This window comes from Acanthaster planci, linkage group LG20 (genome assembly GCF_054643075.1).
Source record: "Acanthaster planci isolate LZ-2023a linkage group LG20, COTS_SCS, whole genome shotgun sequence".
NCBI classification, from domain to species: domain Eukaryota; kingdom Metazoa; phylum Echinodermata; class Asteroidea; order Valvatida; family Acanthasteridae; genus Acanthaster; species Acanthaster planci.
In genome coordinates, this window is record NC_141796.1 from 6466277 (window position 1) to 6493554 (window position 27278).

General features: G+C 42.5%; 3 protein-coding genes and 1 long non-coding RNA gene across 5 annotated transcripts; 2 read left to right on the forward strand and 2 right to left on the reverse strand.

The window, feature by feature from the left end:
• On the forward strand, positions 1-7422 carry krr1 (KRR1 small subunit processome component homolog). Its single transcript, XM_022232679.2, has 7 exons — positions 1-37; positions 1580-1767; positions 2058-2192; positions 3163-3429; positions 4049-4300; positions 4655-4810; positions 5857-7422. Exons 1-7 carry the CDS (start codon positions 7-9, stop codon positions 5953-5955), a joined length of 1128 nt encoding a protein of 375 aa, XP_022088371.1. The 5' UTR covers positions 1-6; the 3' UTR covers positions 5956-7422.
• Positions 7346-14851, reverse strand: ndufa9 (NADH:ubiquinone oxidoreductase subunit A9). The gene is made up of 10 exons (XM_022232676.2): positions 14701-14851; positions 13806-13982; positions 13095-13192; positions 12667-12758; positions 12304-12445; positions 11648-11750; positions 10963-11030; positions 9965-10041; positions 9506-9668; positions 7346-8569 (listed from the first exon to the last, which is right to left on the reverse strand). The coding sequence occupies exons 1-10, from the start codon at positions 14765-14767 to the stop codon at positions 8402-8404; spliced, it is 1155 nt and encodes a 384-aa protein (XP_022088368.2). The 5' UTR covers positions 14768-14851; the 3' UTR covers positions 7346-8401.
• A 2939-nt stretch (positions 14852-17790) lies between these two features.
• On the reverse strand, positions 17791-20264 carry LOC147795873 (uncharacterized). Its single transcript, XM_087130724.1, has 5 exons — positions 20128-20264; positions 19797-19864; positions 19179-19276; positions 18941-19050; positions 17791-18296 (listed from the first exon to the last, which is right to left on the reverse strand). The coding sequence occupies exons 1-5, from the start codon at positions 20254-20256 to the stop codon at positions 17955-17957; spliced, it is 747 nt and encodes a 248-aa protein (XP_086986850.1). The 5' UTR covers positions 20257-20264; the 3' UTR covers positions 17791-17954.
• LOC110985747 (uncharacterized) lies at positions 20228-26370 on the forward strand. Of its 2 annotated transcripts, XR_015423539.1 has the most exons (4): positions 20228-21470; positions 21771-21936; positions 22985-23139; positions 23265-26370. It is a non-coding gene; the product is annotated as an uncharacterized LOC110985747 (long non-coding RNA). The 2 variants fall into 2 exon arrangements; XR_015423538.1 differs by lacking the exon at positions 20228-21470 and having other exon boundaries at positions 21488-21936.
• The last annotated feature ends 908 nt before the right edge of the window (positions 26371-27278 follow it).

Sequence of the window (27278 nt, forward strand, 5' to 3'; positions counted from 1 at the left end):
TTCAAAATGGCGACCTCCATGGCTGAAAAGTTGTCTGGTGGGGCACATTTTATTTCCACTTCTTTTTATAGTAATAGCGTTAACTTTTACCTTTAAAAACATTCATTCGTATTCTTGTAAAAACAACTTTCCGTTAATGTAGATTTGCGGTCTGTAATTAGGCCTACTCTGCAGGGCACAGAATTTCTTGCTTTAACAACACTGTTGAATTGATGCGGCATGGTTGACCCATGTCTACCCCATGTGGGGTCCGACGTCCGCCCCGTGGGAGACGTCGGACCCCACAGTTCTGGGGGTAATGCGGCATCATCACGATCACATATGCAGCACATGACTATTTTTGCATTAGAAAACCTCTAGACCTGCCAGTCATGCCAGTTGATTTTCGTTGAAATTTTTAATGTTTTACTTTTAGGCCTAGGTGTTAAAATGGCCTTTGGATGTCTTCTCCAACACACTGAACATTGTTGAATTATTAAGTTTTGGGAGGATGAAGACAGAAAATGTGAAATTTTAACCAGTTTTGGCAGGCCTAGGCCCCTACTTGGGGGGGGGGTCATTACCATTAGCACCCTGTTTCTATGATAAGGAAAACGAAGTCCACTTTTCAAACTAACTGACATTCAGACCTTTAGGATCCATTCCTCAATCCTATTAGGCCTAGCTCTAGTTCAGTTAAATTTGGCAAAATTTAAGCAAGAAAACCAGATTTTTTCAAACCAGAGTTTGGCAAAAGACGACCGCATCACGCCATCTGTTTCACGTCTTGTTCCCGACCTAGCCATTGTGGATATACTGAATTTCATAAAAGAAACTTTCATCTACATGCGCTGATTCGTCTTCATTCACAGCTCTTCATTGCATCATTTACACTGTCGTTTTACATCAAAATATCCTTCAAAATCCAAAGCCCTTCCCTCTTTTTTTTTCTGACATGAAAGAGGACATCACCGCCAAATTATTCAGGCGAGTTGTGACTTTGCTTCCTTATAGGAACAGCGTGCTAATGGTAATGAACGCCCCACTTGGAATGTTGTGGTAGACCTTCAATGTGTTACATGCATTTTTACATGATAAGGGTCCTCCTAATAGTAATGATTTGCTGAGGAGATAGGGCATAGGAACCTTGTTGGATTTAGTGCTGCTTTTAAAGAAGTGGTCAAAATTTTAGTATCAATAAAAGAAAATAAAATAAAAAAATATTTCAATGGTATTGAAACATTTGGTTATTTATGCTTGTTTTTTTCAATTGGAATGTAGTAGTTTAATTCTTAAAATTCAGTGAAAAATTCTTTCATTTTGGTTTAATTATTACTAAATTTTCAAACATATCACATTTGTTGACTTAAACAATTCTTTTAAATAAACTAAATCAACATGTAAATTTGATTCTTGCTTCATCCTTTTTCTCTTATTATAAGAAGTAATAAAGAAGTACCAAATACAATAGGGAGACAGTGACTCAGTCACAATATTAAATTTGTCAGTCTAGGCTTCTGGTGAGGGGGAATACCTAAAGTAAAACTGTTGCTTTGAAGCTTCATCTGGAATGAATGTGCACAAAATGATGTATTCATAGGAAAGAGTGCCAGCCAACAAGACCAGTTGCTTGAGGTCCCCCCGGGATGGGAAGAGCCCAAGTTCACCCCGGAAGACAACCCCCATGGCGTGCTAGAGGAGAGCTCCTTTGCCACGCTGTTCCCAAAGTACAGGGAGAAATACCTGCGGGAGTGCTGGCCCTTGGTGGAGAAAACCCTGAGTGAGCATGTGAGTGCATACACAGCACTGTTGTATAAAATTGAATACATTTCCATGAGTACAGTTGTGAATGTTTAATGAGTACAGTTGTGAGTATTTAATGCTGGATTTGTCCGTTAGTGCTTTATTACTCAGTGCTGTGAGAAAAACATTCACAATTTTGCATTCATTGGACTCACACTTATGACCTGCTCACTAATAATGGAGATGTCGTAAATCCTTGTATCACCCACACATGCCAGCTGTTGTGTGATTGGTTGCAAGAGTCATGTGAAGCACTTTTCTGTTCCTCTCATTAGCATCTGAAAGCCTCCCTTGATGTCATCGAGGGCAGCATGACCGTTGCAACCACCCGCAAGACCTGGGACCCGTTCATTCTCGTTAAGGCCCGGGACATGATCAAACTCCTGGCACGCAGCGTGCCCTATGAACAGGTGAGGAGCGATCATTGTGGACCTAGTAATGAGCTAATGGTGGAAAAAAACAAGAACACTTGTATCTTACTTGGAATAGTGTCTTGTTGCAACCTTCCTCTCATGAAGTTTAAAATTGATCTGTCAAAAGTTACTCACAAGGAAAAGCTCGGAAAGTACCAAACAAGCAAGTAAAGACCATTGCAACTTTCCATGTTCACTCGAAGCACCAATTTCCCCACTGGAAGTTCAAAGTTTACATGCGAAATAGGTTTTGTCAAACATTAATAATAAAACCTTTTTTTTTATAGCGCCCTTTAAACTTGGATCAAAGCGGTTTCCGTTATTATTACCCCTGCTCACTGGGCCTATGAAACATTCCAAAAACCATCTCAGCTCCCTGGGGAGTATACTGCTGGATACAGCCATTTCGGCGCAAAGCAGCTAAATCAACCGCAATAACCATCTCTGCCCTCACAGGGTACCCAATTACTCCTGGGTGGAGAGAGAGGCAATGAGTGACAAAGTGCCTTGCTGACGAGCACATGCATCATGACCCCAGGCTGGATTCGAACCCGCAACCTGCGGCTTTACCTGCCAACTACAAATCCGATGCTCTTAATCACAAGACCACGACACTCAACATTGCTTTGCCACATTCTTCCTTACCAAAGGAAGATGACCTAAGCCCTGCTTTATTGTAAAAACACTTCAACGTGATTGGCCACCTCATGCTCCAAGGAATACCAGGCCGGTGTAGAGGAGCACTTTCCAATCACTCCATTTGGGATCTTTGCTGGAAAGTAAAGGCCTGCATCCAGTGCCCTCCATGTGGAGGATATTAACTCATCTAGCTGTCTGTCAAAAAGCCGTCAAGAGAGTGAGGATGAAACTTTGCAGCTGCTTGTGTTTCTCTCTATGAAATACTTCCCTGCCTCACAAAAAAATGTAACCTACAATCCCATAATGCTGTTTTGTTATTTCCCATTAGGCTATCCGTGTCCTGGAGGACGGCATCTCGGCCGAGGTCGTCAAAATCGGCCGGCTGGTGCGCAACAAGGACCGATTTGTCAAGCGGCGCCAGCGTCTCATCGGTCCCAACGGCTCCACGCTAAAAGCTGTGGAGCTGCTGACCCAATGCTATGTCATGGTGCAGGGGAACACGGTGGCAGCAGTGGGACCCTACAAGGGGCTGCGAGACGTGCACAAGATAGTCATGGACACCATGCGCAACGTCCATCCCATATACAATATCAAGGTGCTGCCTAATCATTTTAATTTAACCCTGATCCCTTAAAGAGTTGAACAAATATCAAAAAAGAGAATTAAGAGATATGAGGACTACTGGAAATAGACCCCATAGAGGCCAGTAAAAGGCTGGCTTTTCTTAATGTGGGTTTAACCCCTATTGGTATTTTGGGGTACTTATAATCTTGAGCAAGATACTTTACTGCAATTGTGTCATGCATATTTGAATTTAGCTGTCTTGCTCCCAATTTGTAAAAACTGAAATCATGAAGCAAATGATAGATAAAAGTTTTAAATCACGGCTTCATATTTATGCCTGTGCCATACTTCTACACCATGCAGTGGTGTTACTAAAGTTGAGTGTGGAGAGCACCCCCTCGAGCCCTGTGTCCTCCATAACCCACCCCACCTCAAAAATTAGAGAAGGAAAACATCAAAGCTGCCTTGGTCGGTGTGTTTTAACAGCGACGGAACTTACGTAGTGCCCCCTCTAGAGAATTAGGATCTCCAGATGCCCTCCCCCCACCTCACAAAATGTACCCCAATTACACCACTGAAGCCCCAGCATTTCTGATCAGATGGGGCTCTTCCATTAGGCTCTCACTTCTTTCCATCTCTTATTTTACCAGACACTGATGATCAAACGGGAGCTGATGAAGGACGAGAAGCTCAAGCACGAGTCCTGGGACCGCTTCCTGCCTCAGTTCAAGTCCAAGAACCTGGCCAAGCGCCGGCGGCCGCGCAAGGTGCGGCAAAAGGCCAAGGAGTACACCCCCTTCCCGCCGGCCCAGCCCGAGAGCAAGATGGACCGGGAGCTGGCCACTGGCGAGTACTTCCTAAAGGAGAGCCAGCGCAAGGCTCAGGCCAGGGAGAGGAAGAAGGTGAGTGGTCATCGGGTCCTGTGCGGTGTCAAAAATCACTTGGGACCCCAGTAGCGTCTTCATGGAAATCGAAGAAATCTGTTGACCCTAGACGTCACCCTTTTAAAAAATTGGTGTCCAGTGATGGATTTCATGGAATGGCACTCAGATCTCAGATTAAATTTCCCAAGTGTACATTTGTCAGTCGTAATGAACATGACATTTTACTCTAAGTGACCACTTATTACCTCCAGTACAAAATGTTCAAATATCTCAAAACTTTCCTCAGCTTCGCAAAGTGAATTTGTGAATTTGTTCAACGTGCAGCTGTAATTATTTTATGGTTTGTTTTTCGGGGGGGTGTGTCTTTCTCAGGCAAAGCAGGTTGAAGCTGAGGTCAAGCGCCACGAGAAGCGCAACCAAGCCTTTGTCCCGCCTAAGGAGCCCTCGGCGACCAAACCCAAGACACCAACCACAACAGACACCCGGGTTGATGTGAAGGCTCTGAAGGCCAAGATCAAGAAATCCCAGGTAAAAGCGCAGACGTCATAAGTCTGAATTGCTGGAATTATCTCACCGATCCTCTTCAATTAAGCTTTGAGTGGGGGCTGTAAGACCAGTTATACTCCACAGAGCCACTACATACGACGGAGTCAAGGACATAAACGTCAAATATTCTGCGGTTTCTATGGCAATACTGTCTCTTTGCCAGTCCAGGTTGGACCACATTTTCATTGCATTGTGACTGACACCCACAGTATCGATTCATTCTGCCTCAGCAAAAATGTTCACAGCACTCTTTTTTTCACATACATGTACTTACCCGACCGTGGTATCTGAAATTTTGTTCAAATGTTCCTTGTGTCCTGAATTACCAACTTGCTAGGTTCAGAATAAATACGTCGTTGGGTGACATGTCTGTGGAAAATACATCACTGCTTCGTGCCCCTCATCGTCAATATCCCAAACGAACCTCTTGTGTGAAGACTTTCAACTTAGGCTGGCACCCTGCTCTATGAAAGACTAACAGTTGCTATGCATTTCACGCTTGGGTTCATGTAAGTCTTCATGTAAGAAGTTCCTTTGGGATATTTACGACAGAGGTGCAGAGTTGTGAATATTTTCTACATACACATTGGCCAAGGATGTATTCGCACATTCTGAACGCAGCAGTGGGGCTTAAGGAACAGGTGAACAAAATTTCAGCAACCTCCATGAGGTAAAAATGCGGGGAAAAAAAGTCTTGTAATGAAAGTTTGCCATGGTAGGATGAATGGGTCTCAAGCTGGACCAAGAGAGGGCGCTATTTTCTTAGCAAGGGAGGCACCGTTAGTCAGAACTGAACTTCGCTGGTTCACGAACAACTATGAAGTGCACGTTTTGCAGTCGCATCCGATCAACACTCTTCTTTTCAACCGATGAGGGGGGTGCTTCTGCTCTAGACAGATTGACACCCTGGATGTTAGTCGCAGTATTATGAGGACGTCATCCAACTTTTGCTAAATGCTACCTAACGATAGATGTGACAGCGTGAAATTTATGTCTGCACTTACATGCTTCTTTTCTCATGATTTCAGAGAACACCTTTCCGGAACCCAACAGAAGCACAGACGGCAACGTCGGCAAAGCCCGAGAGGAAAAAGGGTAGAGGCGAGAAAAGAAAAGCCAAGCCCTGACGGCTGTGAAAGAAAATAAGAAACTCTTGAATGATACGACTGCTGTGGCTACCCAAAATCGATCATTTTTACGACTTGGGGTGTGCTCAGTGTTCCAGCTTCATGTGTGCAGTTTTTAGATAGGAGCAGTTTGCATCTTGTTCAAGGCTAGACTTCATTGTTGGATGATCTCTGTGCACTGAAACGAGGGCGCAGTGAATCTTGGCAAGGAGCAAATGGAAGGCACTAGAATTCACTGGTCCACGTGCAAGTTCGTCCACTTATATATGGGAGCCAGGACTTGCGTACCAGGGAAAGCGAGGACAGCATCTTAGCTGGTCCCTGATCCTTCTCATACATCTTTTTAGACACTGAAAGAAGGGAATGGGGACCAGTCTAAAGGGGAAAGTTAATATATGCATAGGGCAAATTCGAGCATTGACTATAGTTAACTAGGGTTTGACTAACATGGCCGGAACTTCAACCATTTTGAACCAGGCCCAAGGGTTATGGTCGTACCGCTGGTTTATCAGTAGCCGATTTCATTTATCATTACGGGGGAACCATTCACATGAAAATAACTGTACGAGATTTCAATGACCATCTACACTGTGAGAATCGCAGCCAACGGCAAAATGTAACGATGATATTTTTACAAAATGACCAACTAGGGTCCTTCAAGTGTAACAGAACTGTACATGCGCATTGTTAAAAAGCAATAAGCCACTTGCAAGTTAAATTTGAATAAAATCTGGTACACTGTGTTATCTGATTGCATAGAAGCGTAACAATTTGAATTCCCCAGACTGAAGACACTGTTGCTATACCTCGTGATTCGGGGCAAGCTATTGCATAGCGACCACCATCTCTGGAATGGACTGGTTCCTTTGTGCTGTTCTTATCCACTGAGAACAGTGTATTGTTGCAAGGTGTCTCTTATGTAACTAAACAAAAGCTTGCCCCGAATCAAGACGTATAGCAACAGCATATGCAGCAAGGTATGAGACGGAGAGAACCCCCCCTGCTTTGTTTTGGTCATTGTCTCGCAGGAATCTGGGGAATTCCTTTCAGACATTTTGGGGAGATGTGTTAAGTAACAATAGTCTGGAATGTGTATAGGGATTGGACATGTTGGGGGGGTACCCCTCGGTCTCATTTCTTGCTGGGTATAAGCAACAGTGGTTTTAATATGGAGAATTCAAGTTTTTATGTACATGTGAATTTCAAGAACTCAGTGTACCAGATTTTATTCTCTCTTATTTTATTTAACTCGCAAATGGCTTATTGGCTAATGGTCAAACTATAGTTCGCGCCCAAACCTAACTGGTTTTAATTTCTTAATGTTGTGTGTATCTCGTGTTGAAATGGTCTATGTAATATTCTGCCATTCAAAAACACAGGCACACTGGAATTTCCAAACTCAACATTAACTTTATTCACTCATTGCGTTTGTGTCTCCTGGTTGCAATATAGTCTGTACAAATCATACTTTTGTCTCTGTTTCCGTCTTACAAGACCAGTCCTTCCCTTCAGGTTGGACCTGCAAACAAAAGCTCTCAAGTAAATGGCTACATTGAGGAACCGACTCGAAAAATTTGTGCTGCACCAAAGAGCATGTATTTGTCAACCTTTTTTTCTCCCTTGCATGCTGGCCACATTCTGGAAGTGGCGTCTTTTTTTCAGTTGGCAACAGGTTTGGTGCTCGTTAATTATCACAACTCGAAAAATGTGACCTGTTACGACAAAATGAGAGTAAAGTCGCATCTCACTCTTTCCTATTTTGAGGGTCTAAGTCGTATTGAAGCGAAGGTCAATTTTGAGGTTTTGTAATATTTGGAAAGAGTAACCCGTCTTCTCTTTAATTCAAAATATTTCACAGGATCATGTAATTTACAAATGTCATTTTCTCAGCAATTTTGATGATGGCATTATTTGTGCCTGGTCTGAAATTGTGAAAAAATGCCGGGAACAAAGACGCAAAGCTGCCAGAATAATGTCACTTTGTCTCCTGATATTTCTACCCCAAGTGTTCCATGTACATACCACTGGAAAGCTCTTTTTCTGCTGAATTCAAAAATACCAATATCTCAGTTTTTGAAAATTCTGACTTGCAGTTCATTGTGTGTTGACAGGTCACAGATGAAAATAGGGTGCTGCAAATTCCCAACAGGTTACCTCAGTATTAAAGTATTTCCCCTTTATTTTCACTCTAGTCTTGGGCAATACACACTTGACAGCACAAGTGCTCAACATCCTAGGCCTTTTCTTTTTCGTTCTGTACCCGTGCAACTTCCTAGAATTTCTAAGCAGAACCAGTGTACCCATTTTTGCAGGATCTACGCTATAATTCATATCTCCACGGGAGCCACAAACTGCAAACTTGTCAACAAATCAGCGAGCGTAGCTGTAAGATCTTTGATATAATAAAATGTACATTTTAGGAAGTCGGAGGGAACTATCCTCGCATCTACTTGACAGTTGGTGCCGGCTCGACCTCGTCGATGCCCAGGTCGAAGTACCGATCGGCGCGGTGCCTGCGCAGGCCACGGATCGCTGCCATCTCGACGAGCGTCGGGGTGATGCCCAGATCCTCCAGGCCTGGCATGCCAGGAGTGACATTCTCTGAAGTGTGTTGCTGCAAAAGAGAGATACAGACATGACAGTGGTTATACCTGGCACTTGCAAGGCCACAACAGTTATGAACTAGGTTCTGGACATTAATGGTTACTGTACTGAAAGTATACTTGCAACTTAACCCTAACCCTCCACGGGTACTTGGCCAGAAAACCTGCCAGGTGCATCAAACTGCATCGTTTGTCAAAGTGGCTTACCTACCCGGTGCATTAACAAGATTCAACAGGTTAACCCTCCCAAAAGCCAAACAGCCTGGGAGTCCGTGGTTGCCAGTCACCACAAGATCAAACAGTGGCATTTTTCAACAGGACTAGCGCCCATTGTCTCAACATGGCCAGTTTGTTCAGCTGCTGTTGATTGCCCACAGCATCAAAGTACGCCAGACTTTTTCACCTGATGCACTGTGCTGCGTCTGGCAGGGTTAGGGATAAAGCAGCTGGTAAACTCTCTCAAGCTTTGAAGGTACTGCCTATCAGTGAGGACTGGATGTGACTCTAGTGTCGCCCTGCCGTGCCCCATGCAACCACTAAAGGTTTCAGAGATGTGCTGAGCTGATCCACAAATATTGATAGTCACAGAGGTGCACGAGTGGACAACAGGCTGAAGGTACAAATTGCTCACTGTGCCTTGACCATTCCAGACCCTTCAAAATCCACCAGGGTTCAGAGGATTGTCGATATTGTGGAAAATAAGAAACCGGACACTTTTGCCTTACGTAGGGCTTGATGCCCCTCGAGACTTCAGTTCAGAGAGTGTTCAATTGGCTGCCTGCACCGTAAAGGATTATAGTTTTTTTGGAAGCTCCCTTGAAGGAACATCAAGGATGTTGGGTCCTATATAGTCAAGAATATGTGGTCACATGCCGGCGATGCACACACTTGTAGCTCTGGAATTCCGGAGCGCAGCCGAAAAGAAAAAAAAAAAGACATCAACTCACCAGTTCCAGCATGTCTCTCGTCATCAGCGGCTCAAAGGGCGACTTCTCTAGGATCCCGGCCACGAAGCGCAGCAGGTACCTGGGCACGGGGTACCTGATGTAGGGCCTCCGTGTCACCCGGTAGATGAAATCGACCAGGTCGGGGAGAAGATAGCCGTTGGGTCTGTAGGGAGTGGAGAAGTCAACGAGGGGAAATGTTTACAAAAGAATGAGAGGGTTTAGCACGGGAGTAAAGTAATGGCGTGTCATCTGTAATTCTTTGGTATGGCGATCACTGCATCGAAGGGGTGATGATAAATTATTGTTTGTCTCGGGATTCTTCTCAATTTTCTGTACTCCCTTCCATGAAAAGGGAGTCCAATATAAAAGGCATCAGAGCTCCTGTCGGTTTACCATCATTCCCGCTGAGCTTTTCAACAGGTCTACTGCCTTGCAATAAAGTAAACAAGGACAACTTGCCCGACAAGTTCAAAGGTCATGCCGGCCGTTTCTGGGTTCCGGATGGCCTCCATGACGGCCTGTCCGACATCAGCCACCTGTGCAAAAACAAGAAACTGAATACAGTCAAAACAATCTGCAAAAGACCGCGGTGAAAATTTCCAACAGTTTTTGAACCATATTGAAAGCTATGACTGATTTCTTTCAGAACTAGGTCATTTTTCCTCCAACCTCGGCATCCAAAGTTCAGAGCATTCACAATTTACCTGTACATAGTTTACAGGGATCTGGCCCGGTAACCAAAAAAAAACAAAAAAAAAACCAACAATTTAATTTTTGAAATGGGAAAATAATTACCTGCATTAAAAACACTTTAACCACTTCCTGCCAGGGATTCTGGATCCGGACACGTATGCTTTAAATGCGTGGACAGGGTCTCCGAACTCGGACAAAGGGAACAGGGCCTTGTAACAAAAGACCATACTCGGAACAAAAGACCAGGCTGCTGGACATTTTTTCGCTCTCAAAAGTGGAGATAATCCAGTTTTTTTTTTGAACAGTATACCACGGTTTGGGGCATTTAGAGCGAGCGGATTACCAACGGGGACAAAAGCGATCCACCACCGCAGGGGTGAGCCACACAGCACCGCTGCATGCTAATCTGGTCCTTATTGACAAGAGGTCAGCAGCACACTGAGCCAGGTTCGTGAACAAAAGAAAGTTATAACACCGCATAATCTGGGCTCTTTTTACAAGGCTGCAGGCATGGCGGAAATACTCAGGCGTCAATAGATTTTGTCTGTCAGGCTAGAGTGGACACCAGACAGTCCTTCACGTGTTTGTGAGTGTCCAGTAAATGAAGATAGGAGTTTTTAAAGAATTTTGAAAACAGAAAAAAATGATAAATATCCCGGCCCAGCATCATCAACATTAATAACTGCCCCGGCAGGAAGTGGTTAAAAGACATCGAAATCTATCTCAGATAGAAAACTTGCCAGTGCAACATTTCTGTGACTTACATAAACCGGCCTCTTGACAATGTGGCCTGCTGAAAAAAACAGCGGGACACCACCAAAGAATCTCTGATCTGTAGAATGAAGGATATGTGAGAAGACAGAATTCTGCACAAATCTCTACAACTCCCCCCCCCAGCTGTGACATCCACAGCCCCTGCCACTTGCAGAGAAAAGTTCTTTGCTTGAGAGACTTCGGGGTTCGCACAACTCTGAAGACCAAAGTCCAGACTTTTCCAGGACTTTCCATGACTAAAAGAGGACGATTTCCATAACATTTAACGCCACTTGCATAGAAAAGTTCTTTGGTATTATGACCCGAGGACTGTTTGAGCCACTACTATCAATTGACAGGGAAATGGCCTGTACATTTATCATTCTGTTATCATGTCAATACCAGCCCATCAAAAATAACCCTTGCATAATCTCGATTTCCATGACTTTTCCATGATTTGTTTCCACTGACAACAGGGTTCCAGTACAATCTATTTTCCCCAATTTTCCATGATTTTCCAGGACAACCTTTTTCCCCCCAAGATTTTCCATGACCTCGGAATCTCTGACTCCGCACCGAATGATACGGCGTCAGTCAACACCCGAATCATCTTCCCAACTGTACTTGAATGCCATTTGGTAGATCTCGGGCCTGCCACACGAGTCTATCTTGGCAGCTACAGCCGGCTGGACTTACTGGCAAAGTGGTTGAAGTAGCGGTCCTCCCTGCCAAACATCTGGGCCGGTCTGAGGATGGTGGCATCCGGGTACTCCGCCCTCACCACGGTCTCGCCTGCAGCCTGTCACAAAACAAGGACCATACAGCAGCCCTCCGGTTATAAACCAGTTCACAACATTACTCAACATTATTCAGGGGTGAGATTGACCAATGATAAAAATAGCTGAAAACAGCTGCAAAAAAGGCATAAAGAAGCTGAACTGTGAGAATCTCTTGTACTTTTGTACGCAGCCAGCCAGGAAAAAAAGCAGAAATCCAAAACAAAAAAAGCTGAAATCGGCTAAAAAGCTGAGAAATGTCACCCATGATTATTGCTCTTTGGGGAAAAACAATCTCGTGTGCATGCAAAAACCTACAGTGTGTACAAGCAAAGCTGTCTCGCTGCTCACAAGTATGAAGTACGAAATTATGAAGCCATTTTGCACAGCACCTTGTGTGGTACACAAACTGAAGGGACCCTTCTTTCCAAGGAACCAACCTTGAACAACTGTTGACAAAATGGCCTTGAGAGACTAGTTTTGTGTCAATCAGTATCTAAGATGGATGAGTTTGCAACGCATGAACTGCCACTACTGACTGAAAATTCATTATCTGTTTACGGAGGGCAGTCTCACCTTTGTTCGTAGGAACTTGGACGGTGACCCCATGTCGGCGTTGAGTGCTGACACGTGAATGAATCGGTTGACACCCATTTTCTTGGCAATGCGGGCCAAGTTACGAGCACCTTCGATGTGCGTGTCCTCAAAGGAAAAATTCCTAGGGCAAGACGAATATAAGGCAAAACTACTTTCTACCATTTTCATCCAGAGGTACGAAGTTCACTGGTAAGGCTCACCTCAATAAATGCAAAGCAAAGTTACAAAATGTTAAGAACTGAGACTTTACGTGACCTAACAAATTTGAAAGATAAGCAGAGTTTCAGGTAGTATTTGAAAACCTTGAGGAATACGGTGGCTTGAGAGGGTGCCAGGGCTCACCTCGTCTCGTAGTCCTTGCCCACCAGGTTGATCACCACGTTGCAGTGCTTCATGATGTCCGCGATGAGGTCCAGGTCTCGCAAATTGCATTGCTGTGAACGCAAACACACAATTGTCAAGAAACTGCAAGGCTGTAAGCTACCTGTAGATGTTGCGCATGACTTAGCCCTGTGCAACAGAAATGAATGCTTCAATGCCCGCAAGTCTTGGGTGTTGAGGACCATCTTCAACTTCATCACCTTGGCTCCAGAACTGTTTCCATGATGACCTCGGGACACAACCATGATTTACAGTCCAAACTGGAGACACAAGTAGGCAAACCTTTCGTCGTAACACGACCCTTTCTCACTCAGAGCCTCAGAGTTGGGGGCGATATTCCCTCATTATTTGTCGTACGATTTAGGACTGCAGTGGAGAACTGCACTTACCCTGAAGAGGATTTGGCCCAGATCGCCCATGACCTTGTAGTGCATCAGATAGTAGTGATCGCAACGATGTGGGATCATGACCTGTGACCCCTCGCGACCTGTGACACAAAGTGGCAGAGAGTTTTTTCTTCAACTTTTCCAGATTCGATTAGTTCCCTCAATTTCATTGTTTGGTGACAAAAACTTGAATTTATCTTATTTCCCAACGGGGCATCTAGGTACGTGCATCCTTCACATTGCTCGGTGAAGGAAGTACGTCAGACCCACAGAGGTGCAAAGCACAGCGGGATGTTTGACATGAATATAATATAAAATCAGTGCTCTGAAACATGTAGTTGCCAAGCTTTCGGTACCCGAGTACCTTCTTCAGGGCAAGCAGATTCAGGTACTCAGTTACCGAAAGCTTGGCAATTACATGTTTCAGAGCACTGACTTTACATTGTATTCTTGTCAATATTCCGGTCATGGTGCTGCGCAGCCCTTCCATATTTCTATGGTGGGATGTTTGCTACCTTAAAGTACGCTCAGCGTGTCCATATCATGCCTGTGTGGAAGCGTTGACTGTGTGTGTTACTGTTCAAACAAAGCCTATCTACTGACAGCTCAAAGAAATTACGTCTTGCATATTGAAGAAAATAGCCGATCCCAGCAGCATATAAGGGCAGTCGGACAAGCGAAGTGTGAAGATTTGTGCTTGTTAAGAATTCTTACCTAGTCTGCAGACGACATACTGCCCGAGGAACCCACTCGCGCCAAACACGGCCGCCACGGTGCCACTGAATGATGACCGTCCGCCCCTCCCCTTTGGCGTGAGCGAGTGGTGGTACGTGCCAGCATGGCGGTGGTGCGACTCGCTGGCGCAGGCGACTACTGGCCGTAGTATACACTCTGGTGGAAAAAATTTGACCGAGGCCATCCAGGAGTGAAATTGAATGTGATCTGCTTGAACATGAAGAATCCAGCTCAGAATTCTAAGCAATTCACAGCACTTGTATCACATAATAATTGTTGAAGAATAGGATACTTTGACCAAATTTCATAGAGCACCGACAGACGTGACTGTATGCATTCATCTGGGAGCTTTTGCAACCCAAGGTCGCAACGAGGTGAAAACACCGTTGACTTGTCGATATGAAGCAGTTTGGTTTCACACACACAAGTCACACAGCTCCTACCTTGATGTCACAGAGAGTTGCTTTCCTACGGAGACCGTAGGCAGTAAGCACAGCAAAAGGTCACAAAGGTACGCTGACCTCAGAGGAAAATTTGGCTAAAACGTGCGTACTGTTCGGCCTAGCAAAATTTCATGATAAAGTAAGCATAACTGTTCTGCTAACTAGACAGGAGTGCCATGAAACTGGGCCCGGGTCAAATCACACAAACGAACCCAACCAAACCATTACAATTTGAAAAAAAAATTAAAAACATACTATATGCTTCCGTAGATTGTAAAAAACCGGACAGTTCTAACTCCCTTCAAGCACAGTACTTTTTTATTAAGACCTAATATACAATTCTATACCTCGTAATACTTTCCAAATTATTACTAGAGGAATTTGGTGGGAATTTATCTCATGTCAACCTGAAACCACTGCATAAAACTTACTCGGAAAAGTGGATGTTTTTCGAAGGGCTACAGTGAGCGCCGCCATGTTTCTCCTTCTGAACTGCATTGGTAACCACCCGACTTCGCCCTCGCTATGACACGTCGATAGGCAACGGTACCAGTTACACAATTAACTACATGTATGGCGGCCGATGACGAACGTGAAGTGCCAGTAAATGAAGTTTCTTGCAAATTTGTGTGGTACCTCGTGTCACTCATGGTGACTCATGGTTTGGTATGTTTATACCAAAGTATGGGACGCTGACTAAAAACCAACAAAAAACGTAAATGGGACGAATGTGAACCAGGCTGAAATTGGCACGAAATTCGGGCCGGATTTTCGGCTAGCCTGATTTTCGGCTGGACGCTATTTTTACGGCTCCAAGCAACCCTTCACGTAACCGGCTAGAAATTCTACGGAGGCCGATCAAGGCATAGCAGAAAGAGCCCATAAACGTCTACAAGTTACAGAAAAAAGCAATATCAAATAAATCCTTCCCTGTAATGTATCTTAGCTGTGAAACAACTTGAACAACTGAGACTTTTTTTCACCAACAGGAAACACGGACGGAATGTGTACGAAAAAACACAAAGCCTTCATGCAAAATGATGAGGGCGCTAGTGCAGACAATGATGGCCCCGAAATAATACCTTCGCGAACGGGTTCGCAATTTGTATACTGTCAATTTCTCTTCTATTAAGGAAGTTGGAGGCATATGAACTCGGCCATTTCTAAAGAAGCATGGAATTTAATGGCAGAAATATAAAAGAGTGCTGGACCTTATTTAGAGAGTGTGAAATGCGAAAAAGCAAAAATCGAAATCGCTCTATAATATTGATATCAGGAGTCAGCGCACCTGATTAGGAACAAAGACTGGAAAATCGCTTTCTGGGCTGATGTCCGTTTTCAAATGATTTTGTACCATCCTAGATTTTAAAAAAGTGTGATTTTCTCTTAAGGAATGTGTAGGGGGTACCCCTGGGCACACTTAATTAGCGCCCCGAATGATTCGGCCCACAGGCTGTCTCAGCCCAATTGATTTCAGGAGTCAGCGCACCCGATTAGGAACAAAGACGGGGAAAATCGCTTTCTGGGCTGATGTCCGTTTTCAAACGATTTTGTACCATCCTAGATTTCAAAAACGTTTATTCGGCACACAGGCTGTCTCAGCTGATTTGTATCAACAGTTTCAATATATTTTGTTCTTTCTCTGTTTAAATTCAATGGGGTTGATAGGGAGGAAGGACTAGTGTTTGAGCTTCCCAGAAAGTTGTGCATTTTGGTATGTGAGTAGGAAGACAATAGCTGTCCAGTCTCCTCCAATGCAACGACTGCCTATTGGTAATGTCTGTCAACACGTAATTCGCCCGCCACCCTGTTCTGCGCTTTGGTGCACCGTGCGAAAAACTTGGTTTCCGTATGCGGAAACTGGTGCCGAAACTGGCCGCAAACCAACCCATTTCCTGCTCGTTTAATGTTCCATTCCGGTGGCCGTTTCCGCACTCGTTTCCTGGGTGCGTAAATGCACCCCTCGTTTACAACAATTACTACCCCACGGAAACTGGCTTGGAAACCTGTCTGCCGTTTACCACGCACGTTTCCGCTGCAGTCCGAATCGCAGCGGAAATTCATCTTTATTTAAACATTTAAGCACATTATTGTTTATTAATAATTAATGCAACGTTGACAATGGCTGTCAGGAAATGGTATGTGTGCAGAGAGACTTGTTTTAAGTCATGACTTTTTCAAATGTAGGACAGTACATGTACAGTAACTGCGCAGTTCTAGCATTTGCATGTTGTTTGGACATAATAAGAAATGACACAAGGCTGGAAATTTCAGCTGTCCTCATAATGCTTTAATTCAGTTTACTGAAACTTTTTTAAATGGCCAAGCAATATAAAGTATTGATGTTAAACAGCCAAGCTTGATGCAAACGTTAAAGAGGCAATTTAACTAAAACAAATTCTACTAAAAAATGGCATACGGGTTATAGTTCTGATGTTAAAAGTGCACCATATACATATTCTCTTTGTTTTGGTTCGGTCTGTATACAGCGTTATACAGCATAATTAATCATAAATTTCGAATTTTTATCACGATGATCCTTATCCCGTGTTTGGACTTTCAATAATCAACTCCCAGTACATGCCGCTAGATGACCTCGGATTTCTGGGTGCAGGCTGTCTGACCACAATGCCCAGGGGAGTTGTGGCCTTGGTCTGTTTTGATCACGGACCATATTACTACCTCACACGATACATAAATTTCCAATTCTCTCCTTGAAGCCCATTTGGACATATAATGTACACTTTATACACCTTCAGAATTGAACAGTTATTATTCTGTGATATATAAATAACTGTGCTAATTTATATCTATAATTGTGGTGTGTGGAAATGGCAACAGGCGAAAAGAAATTGACTTAATTTCTAGAGCGAATTGATCATTTTTCTCTCATTTCAAAAGATAACTACGTGTACGGTCAGATCTCACTGAAGTCAGCTGAAACTCAATTTAAAACATGCTCAACAAAATGGGAAAATACCATTTTTTATAGTAACTAACTCTAACGGGAAAGAAAATGACATTAGTGTGCCCATACATGCATAAAGAGGTAGGAGGAGAGTTACATATGTTTTTCGGTTTGATAAAATGTTCAGTTCAGTCAAATTAGGGCCGTTTGTAAGATATCAATATTTTATCGCAGGTAGCAATATTCTAGATCTCCTTCCTCCCTTCCCCTCGTCAAGAACTGGGTTAAAACATCAAATGCGTTTTTCCTCTGTTACATGAATTAAAATTAATTTGATAGGGAGGAACAGGTCATGCTTTTGTGTATAAAAATACTATTTGTCGGTCATTTTGCATGAAACAGCAACAACAAAAGTTAAACCAAGATGTAATTTTTTTTTACCTGACAAACAGTCAACTGTGACTAAATTTGAAAGAAAAAACATAGCACAGGACACCAACGCTGCATTCCATAAAAGATGTGACTGGTAACAACTACCATTTTACATTGCGCCTATCAGGTAGGCGAATAATTATCAACACATTATCGAACATATAAAATGTCATCACGTATTGAAGAGCATACGCAGCCTCTCTCAACCTCGTACAAGTTATTTTGTTTTTTACAGACTGAATTGTTTGTGATAAATAAATTCATAAACATGACATTTGAAAAAGGAATTTACATAAGATTCAGAAGCTTTACACAACAAACGCTCAAAATGAAAATATTCTTTGCCTAGTTTAAGGGGCGTACTGCCCAAGATGGTGCACTTGCCGGTGGAGGCCTAGAGGAAGGCACGTTCGAGATAACAAACTCCGGAAGCAACCTTGAAACTACCGGAGGAGCGGTCTTTGCAAACTGGGAATCCAGTTTGTGTTTCAAAGATGTTAATTTTGACCTCTCCCACGGTAGTTTAAGGAGTCTCCTGGTTTTGTTCCTCGAGGCACCTTCCTCCTCGTCTTCTGACATGCTCTCCTCTGAAGACATGAAGTCGATTGTGATCACTTCATTGAGCTGTCTTTTCATGTCTTCAGAGAGATCACTGTTTCTCATGGCGCTTTGTCGCCTCTGCAATTTCTGTGTTATAAAAACAAAATACATATAGAGTGTGAAAACAAGTGTTTATTTATTCATTCATTTGTTTATTTATATGCGTTTCAAACACCTTCCTGGTCACACTCTATGGACGTGTTGCGGTTTTAATAACCCAAAACTATAGATAACTGTTGTGGTGTTTATTTTTATGACGTGTGTTATAAATGTCGACACGATGACACGTTTGGGTGTTAATAACAAGACTCCAAAACTCATTTATCGGTGGTAAGACTTCCTGAACACTGCAACACCTCTATTTCCAAAAGGGTTATTAATTTCAAACAGCTATTATGTTTACAATTAACGCAAAGGTGCGTTCGTAATGGGCGTTCCTGTTTCCAGAGTATAGTAGTGAAATTTGTAACAACAATCAAAGACATCATTTTTTTCACTGATATTGGGAAAGGATTTGTAAATTGTTACTTAGAAAAGCTTGTATAATTTCTCAGTCCATGTTGGAATGCATGTTAGTTATCGATTTAAACGCACTGGATAAAGGCAAATGAATTTGCGGGTTACACAACATAATCCTGTCCCATGCAACTCGTGCATGCTGTTTTGAAGAGACTATGTATATAGGAGAGTTATTTGAACCAAGCAAAATAACGAAGAGAGAGGAGACTCACCCTGAATTTCCTGCTTCTTTTTTTGGCCGCTTTGGCATGTCTTTCATATGTCCCACCATCAACTCGGCGTTTTCTGTCGCGCAGCGAAGAGAAGTAGGTCTTGGCAGCTTCTACAAAAATGATTAAATCGAAGAACTGTACAAGATTGTCCGGACTTTGTAGCAGGACCACGTAAATGATTGATCCACAATTCTGCAATACTTCTTTACACCAAGGACCTTTATGGCTAGGCACTTACTTCGTACTTGGTCGCAGGTCCACTTCTCTCGCCCATGAAGCGACCGGACTTCTCTGACTATAGTAGAAACCACCAACTCATTTTCCTGGCATGTTTTACTCTGAAAAGTTAAATTCATTTATCAAACCGTCACTGAACTTTCACTTTGAAAAGGTTGTGAGTAATGATCAACAGAGAAATGTTTGAACAGTATATTTTAATTAGTATTCCAACCATTTTCAATACACACAATTGCTTGGTCTTTCCGAATGAGATGATGACTTTCAAATTGTTAGTTTGTTCAACCTATTTTGGCCTTGTGCGATGTCTTTGATGAAATCTTAATACTAGCGTACTTCCTCCGGAATCATCCTTTACTGAGCGGCCGTTAAATACTAGTTTTACTGATACCTATTGTTTGTTTGTTGGCTGATTGGGATGTGGAATTTTTTTGTGTGTTTTGACTGTTCCTCTCCCGAGACCTTTACTCGGCCTGTCTCTCTGGCTTTCTCTCAACATGCTTTATCGTTGAAACGAGCAAACAGTAAAAGTACAAACCACAAAGGAAAGCAGTAAATAATCTTTGCAACACTTGTGGAGTGTTTTCTTTCAAGTTATGACAGAAAATTCAATACTTACGTCAGTGAAAGGTTGAATCCTCCCGTCCCGTCTTTGTAGAGTTTTCCGTACACTTCCCGGACAGCTTGCTATGGGGAAAAAGAGTGCTTACAATTATTAAGACCCCTCACAGAAAACCAAGGGCACAGGATTTTGGTCGTAATTTTTTTTCTCTTTAATTAAGAAAGTTGCGTTGTTCAGTTTGTGTTCCCACACAATGACAGACAGCACCGAACTTTCTTAGTTCGTGGTTTTGATTGTCATTATTTAAATGAATATCTAAAAACTGGGGAAGAGATAAAAGTGCAGAAATCGTTTCATTTTAATTGAATACAAGGGTTTATTAACTCACTGAGCATTCACGTGGAACAGCAACACGTTTGCTTCCAGAGTTTGCTGCGGCACATCTCATGTTCCGTTTTATATCTTGGAGCTCTTCATTTTGCTTCTTGAGCTGTGCCTCCAGTTTTTTATTCTGCATGTATAGCATGCGCAGGGTAACAGCAGATGGTGCACTGGACCCCTAAACCAGACATTTGAAAAACACAGCAGCGTAAGTCAGCTGAGCCTACCAACAAGTTCCCGCGCGTCTCCCTTTATCATCAATTCACATCACTGCTTAAAACAATAAACTATAACTTTATATAATTTCCTAAGATACCTGAGTTATGGAGGATTGTCAACAACTGAAGAACCACCCCCTACATCTAAATTATAGTGTGTTCGCCCCTTTTCATTTTAAAATCACCACGCTCGGTCAATTCTTAAAATGTTCTTTGACGTTAGAAATGCTATGGTGAAATTTCTGCATAAAATATTTCGCCGTGTTCAGATGTTCGCAAGACTTATTATTGTAGATATTAGTAATTACTGAAGCAGGCTCAAACTTAAGAAACAAAACTTAATATTATGAAATTAATTATTCAACTATATGAATTCCATACTACGTGCTGAACTCACCACTGAAATACTTCCCGCAGAAGTATTGAGCGAAGACGAAGAGTGTGCACTCCTCTCAGACAAAATGGACGATGCAGATTCTTGGCTTTCGGATTCACTGTCGCTGGAAGTTGGTGTTGAGGTGGCTTGGGGGAATCCGAGGGTGTTCAGAGGGGCATCACTGGTGCTACTTGTGCTAGCCGGAGAATAGCTTACTCGTATGGCGGGTCTGCTTTGCGAGATATCGAGCATCGTTCTGCCATTGCCTGTAGACTGCAACTGCCCCGAGTTATATTCTTCGGGAGAAGAAACTCTGTCTAATTCGGCCAGCATTTCTTCTTGATTGAAGAGTCGTCGCCGAGGCAAATCATCAATATTGGGAATATGTCTGATTCTAGGATTCATTTTACCAGAATGCTTTGATAGAATCTGGGGAGCAATTGCTCTATATATGTGTGACAGACAAGAACGGTTACTATGAATTGAAAATGGCGCGCAAGAGGGGCCAATTGGGATTGGATGAATATATAATTGGACCTTGAATTATGCCAAGATCGACCCAGTCTAGCCACGGAGTCAGTCATCAACTGCGAAATTCCCGAGACACAGCTTCCGAACAGCGCTCCAATTGTACGTGAGCAGAGAAAGGAGACGCTCCAAGGCTTCTCAAAAACCGCAAGAAGCCAGAAACTGACCAGAAACGTGTGTTTTGGAATTACTGGTCGCACTTTTCCCGCTCTTCAAAATCATCCAAAAGTAAGTTAAACCTTTTCTAAGATGTACATGTATTCTTCGTCCTATATTCCTTTGGTAAAGTTGAGTTTATCCATTTATTTGAATAAAACCTGTTCAACTCACGTAGACAATGCATATGCTTTATTTAAGATCTTCATCTGCATTTGACTACACAAAAATCGCTCTTATGAAATACTTTATATCAGAAATTTTATCTTATCTAACGACTTAAACTCATAAGCACAAGTTATTCATCAGTCTTACAATTAGTGATGGTCCGATTTCCAACTTAACCTTTACTTTGTTGTTAATTAATTATAGGCAGACATGAAGCAGAAAGAGAAACGGAAAAGTTGCCCCAACTGTGCCACTAACTTTTCTCGGAGAGCCTTCTATTATCATAAACAAAAACACCACGATGGTAACGTGTGGACATGTGGTAATAGGCAAGCCAAGATTTATCCGTCGAACGTGCCTTTGCAAGCAGGTATGTGCAGCATGTCCTATTTACCCGACACGCGGTTATCGTTCATGATCAGTAGAAATTGGTCAAATGATGCCATGTTTTGTATGCTTTTGTTCTTGATGTCGCTTGTTTGTATGTTTTGAAATTCATTTGGTTTAAAACTATTTTTCTCTCTTTAATTTTTATTCATTCTTTTCGAGCGGTGCTTACTTCATTATGAGTGCCGGTGTACCGTTTTTTGCGTAAAATAGTTATCTGAGCTCAGCGTACTGTGCCTCAGTTAAAACGGAAGTAATGTCATTGGTTTGCATTTTTTGTGGCAAATCGGTTATGTTAAAAACAAATAAACCCCAAATAAAACTGCGTAATTAAATCAAGCCTAGTCCTCGCTGCATTAGCTAACTACAATGAGATCAATCGACTGGATAATTATGTATGAAGTAACTTGCCAAGTTACAGTATTTGTGAGCATTATCATTCCAAAATGATAGCACTTAAAGTTGTTTTTGAAAGGATCACTGCCGGTACTGAATTTGAAAGAAAGTCACTCTAAACTAGAGAACAACTAGAAATGGGTGTGTACATATAAGATGTGAACCATTCAGTTTCATCAGGTGTCCAACTCTACTAAATAATACAGTTGGATCCCACTTACAATCGTGTGTACGTGAGTGTCGAATGAAGCATAATGCACAATTTTCCAATGTGTACATGTACAGTACATGTAGGTCCGGTATGTGAGTGTACAATGATTGCACTGAACTGACCTTGTAAGGTCACAGGAGGCACTGCGGTATCGGGTGCCATTAATCATTATGACCGCTTCCGGGTTTTTTATAAGAAGGTAGGACTAAACTCTTTACCTCCATGTTCAGTGCAATATGTACATACATGTAATCTCAAATCTTACAGATATGATTCGGCGGAAGATGCAGTCATTTTCAAACATGATAAGAAAAATGAATGAATCTACAGTGAATATGACTTCGCGGAAACATTTGTGCACAGAAAACTGACGAACGGTGATGAATATGGCCAATGGCTTTCACATTTTATACATTTTTCACAGCTTCTATTGAAATGGAATCCCCCTCGAGAAAGATCAACGATGCCGCTGATACTGAGCCCATTTGCTCCAGTGCAGAGTATCCTGTGACCATGACCTCTTCGCCACGAGCTTCAGGAGATGTTGCCAATGATTCAACCCGCAAAGTAACTGTTGAGGTTAATATTTGTGATTCTTACTTTCTCATGTCATAATTTAAGGACGTGTAGGCACCCCTACGAGTTATTTTGTGTATTTGGATTTCCATTTTAATTTTAGTTATTTTTTGGTGTTTTTCTATCAGGATTTTACAAGTGAATCAGATTCTACTGGTACTGACAGTAGCAATAGCTCAGATACTGACAGTAACAGCGAAGATGAGCAGTGGGAGAAAGACGCAATCGATCCTAGAGACCTCTTCGAAGTACCAGAAGGGTCGTGTTCTCAGCAGACACGCTCTGGCAGGTTTCCTGTCTGCGAAGATAGAGGAGATCTTCGAGAGAAATGTAAAGCTCTATTGATATGGGTGTGCCACTTTTTGTTCTTGTGGCAAACTAATTATTTAATAAGCGACCGTGCCCTGGATAAACTTCTTCACTTTCTGTCAGTTTTGTTTAAGGCGATTAGCCACCAAATAACAGCTCTGACAGAGATTGCTGGAGTGATTCCACAATCGGTTTATATGATCAGACGGCATTTAAAATTTGATAGAGACTCTTTCATAAAATATGCTGTATGTCCGAAGTGTGCAAAGTTATATGATTTTGGAGAGCTGTTTTACGAAGTTGATGGAACGTCAAATCCTCGTAAATGTTCCAATTCCTGGATAAAGTCAAGAGGGCGTCAGATCACCTGTAATAGCAAACTCGTGAAAGCAGTTCGATTCGCTGACGGATCGAAGAAATATTACCCACTTAAAATCTACTGCTACCAAAGCATTATCGAGTGTCTTGAAAATATGATTAAACGTGAAGGCTTTTTGGATGATTGTCAAAAATGGAAGGGGCGGAATATCCCTGGCGAAAGCTTGGCTGATGTTTATGAGGGAAAATTATGGAAACAGTTTCAAGCTTACCATGAGCAACCATTAGAAACGGGGAAATATTTCTTCGGTTTTATGATTAATTGTGACTGGTTTCAGCCATACGTTCGCCGCAACGTCTCTGTTGGCGTTATTTACCTAACAGTGCTAAACTTGCCCAGGGTCATGAGATTTAAACAGGAAAACACCATCGTTGTTGGGGTCATACCTCCTCTAGACAAAGAACCAGCATCACTCAACAGTTTTATTGAACCAGTTGTTAAAGAATTGAATGCCCTATGGAAAGGTGTTCAAATAAGTACACCTTGCGAAGTTATGACGATTCAAGGAGCCCTAATGTGCTGTTCAGCAGATTTACCTGCAAACAGAAAACTTTGTGGTTTTTTGAGCCACAGTGCTTCACTTTTCTGCTCAAAATGTTTGAAAAAAGCTCCAAATGTCCAAACAGGGGAAACTGACAAGGTTGGGAGGCCTAAAATGAAAAATGATTACGGGGGGTTTGAGAGGAAAACGTGGCCTCCGCGGGATAACAATAGCCACCGCAGATGTGTGGCACAGGTTCGGCGGAGTGCCTCTTTAACAGAAAGAGAGAAAATTGAGAAACAACTCGGAGTGCGTTACAGCTGTTTACTTGACTTGGAGTATTTCGATGCAGTCCGGTACTGTGCCATTGATCCAATGCATAATCTGTTTACAGGGACTGCCAAAAAGGTATTTAGCCATTGGGTTAAAAAAGATATACTCAAGAGAAAGGCACTGGATGAAATTGACGAGAAAATTAACCACATGTTAGCCTCGTCAGACCTTGGCCGATTACCTACAAAAATTGCTTCAAACTATGGGAATTTCACAGCAGATGAATGGAAGAATTGGACATTATATTTTTCAATGTACGCGTTGGATGGGATCCTACCCGAGTTACATCTTAAATGCTGGCAGACATTTGTACTGGCATGCAGACTTATCTGCAAACCGTGTATATCCATTGCTGAGGTAGAAAAGGCTGATTTTCTGTTTCTTAAATTTTGCAAGGAATACGAAACATTACATGGATCTTTGGCAATAACGCCAAACATGCATTTGCACACCCATCTCAAAGAATGCATCATTGATTTTGGTCCTGTGCCTGCCTTTTGGTGTTTTGCATATGAACGGTTCAATGGATTAATTGCGGACATACCTACTAATAACAGTAATATTGAAGTTCAATTCATGAGATCTGTAACGAGAATTCCGTTTGTGAAAAATATAAACCACCACTTAGACTTCAGCAAAGATTTTCTTGACATCTGTAATAGCGTTTCACTGGGTCACAGTACCGGTACATCAGCACAGATTCCGGAAGCGTCAGCCGTAGGTGCACTTTTCCGCACGTGGAGAGGGCCATTCGTAGTTCAAACCTTTTCAGATCTCACTGCAGTGAAACCTGTAGGACATGGTCTAATAGCTTCTTTTGATTCTGACGATTTGAATTATCTTCTGCAAATGTATCAATCTTTGTATGAAAACACCAGATTACAAAGGGATCATTTGCAGCTAACGTTCAATAAATATGGAGTTATACATGTTGGGAACGAAGTTTTTGGATCATATTTCAACAAGAGATCGCGAAATACCAGCGGGATTATGGCTCACTGGGTCGACGACGATGCAAATATTGATTGTCTCGCTGAGCTAAGACCAGGAATAGTCAAGTACTACATCAAACATACGATATTTCTTAACAGTGTCCCAGTACCTCACGTTCTCGCTGCGGTTCGATGGTATGTTAGAGACCATGCGATTACAGATCGCTATTTAGCACCTATTACATCTTGGCCTAAACGCTCATATTTACAAGGAGGGGCATCTTCTTTTATTCCGGTGCAACGAATCTATGGAAAGTTCATTGCGGCACACGACAAAGAAGGCAACGTGGCCTTGTCTTCACTGAACCGACAGCTCTTTCTTTAGGACAAAGGAAACACTGACTGTCCTTCATTCAGACTTTTTGTCTGTGATATACTACATCGTATTGTTACCTGTAGTGATACCGAAACTTTGCTATAAGAAATGTCCAGTGATCTCTGGGTTCCCCAAATGCATTGGGTCAATTTCATTTGAACAAAGATTGTCTAATCCAAGAAGTGTGTACTTTATGTTGCAACAAGCGTACTCTAGATCTGTTAATGGCAAAAGAAGAAACCCTTCAAATGCATGTGAGGTATTTGCTAATAACGTGAAATAGGTTCGTTGCAGAATATGTTATTTCCCTTTTCGCTTAAGTCCATCGAGAAACTGGTATATAGAAATTTATTTTTTCTTGTACTGGTATTTCATGTAGGAGATTAATGGTTTACACAATAAACTACCAGTATTGGTCACCGCACCCTTTTAAGTAACAGTTTTGTTTTGTGTTCTTTAAAGTGGACCTGTAGTTGCACATAACTAAACGTTATGCAAACAGACGGATATTTCAGGGAGAAATAATCGTGTCTATAACTAAAGTCTCAAGGGGAAATGGACATCCAGTGAGAGGACCCAGTGACCTCCCTCCACATTCCACATGACAGGAGGACATTATGCCAGGTGCACACGTTCACAGTTTTATCCCAATTTGATTACAGTTTACAGCGACGGCCTTGAAGTGTTCCCTATCTGGATGTGGGGTACCGGTCACTTTAAGTAGACGGATGATGGTGTTCTCCAGCTATGAGTAATCGGGCGTCTTGCCTTGCACACTAAAGTTTTCTTCTCCCGATTGAGACCTCGCTCATTTCCCTCCATTTTCAATAATTCCACAGAGGTTATTTCTTTTGAAGTGTATTCTATTTTGAATGCTTATATGATCTTGCAACCAACCACATTTCTCTCAACAAACAAATCTTTTACTATAATTGTAATTTCCTTCATGAATTTAATTGCATAAGTAAACTTTGCGTAGCTTAACGCGATTGTCGGCGCTAGTTGCTTTCAAACAATGCCAGCAAGCTGGTATGCCAAACTATCTCCGCCGACTGCAGGCGCTTGTACACATGGCACCGGCATAGTTTGGGGGTGCTGTGGTAGTGGCAAACACATTAGTGTCACCCAAGCAAAGCGACCCCCCCCACTCACTCCATCATTGTGGTCAGGCTTGCTACTGTTAATGGAAACTAGTGGCTGGGGACCTACCTTGTGAGAATACCTTGACCCCATGCGGTCACCATTCTCGGCTTGGCACCGGCACCTCTACAGTGAAACACAGGGAGTGGGCTGGGGAATGCGGTAGAACCCTACTACATACATATACATGTA

Bases quoted from the DNA above. Each gene is read 5' to 3' on its own strand.
- krr1 (XM_022232679.2), top strand. From the start codon at position 7: ATGGCGACCTCCATGGCTGAAAAGTTGTCTG. The intron at 4,301-4,654 runs GTGAGTGGTCAT...TGTCTTTCTCAG, and splicing joins AGGCCAGGGAGAGGAAGAAG to GCAAAGCAGGTTGAAGCTGA. The intron at 4,811-5,856 runs GTAAAAGCGCAG...TCATGATTTCAG, and splicing joins CCAAGATCAAGAAATCCCAG to AGAACACCTTTCCGGAACCC.
- ndufa9 (XM_022232676.2), bottom strand. From the start codon at position 14,767: ATGCAGTTCAGAAGGAGAAACATGGCGGCGCTCACTGTAGCCCTTCGA. The intron at 13,193-13,805 runs GTAAGAATTCTT...TTTGTGTCACAG, and splicing joins GTATGTCGTCTGCAGACTAG to GTCGCGAGGGGTCACAGGTC. The intron at 10,042-10,962 runs GTAAGTCACAGA...GTTTTTGCACAG, and splicing joins TTGTCAAGAGGCCGGTTTAT to GTGGCTGATGTCGGACAGGC.
- LOC147795873 (XM_087130724.1), bottom strand. From the start codon at position 20,256: ATGCAGAATAAAAAACTGGAGGCACAGCTCAAGAAGCAAAATGAAGAG. The intron at 19,277-19,796 runs GTAAGTATTGAA...AACTTTTCAGAG, and splicing joins GGATTCAACCTTTCACTGAC to TAAAACATGCCAGGAAAATG. The intron at 19,051-19,178 runs GTAAGTGCCTAG...TCATTTTTGTAG, and splicing joins GACCTGCGACCAAGTACGAA to AAGCTGCCAAGACCTACTTC.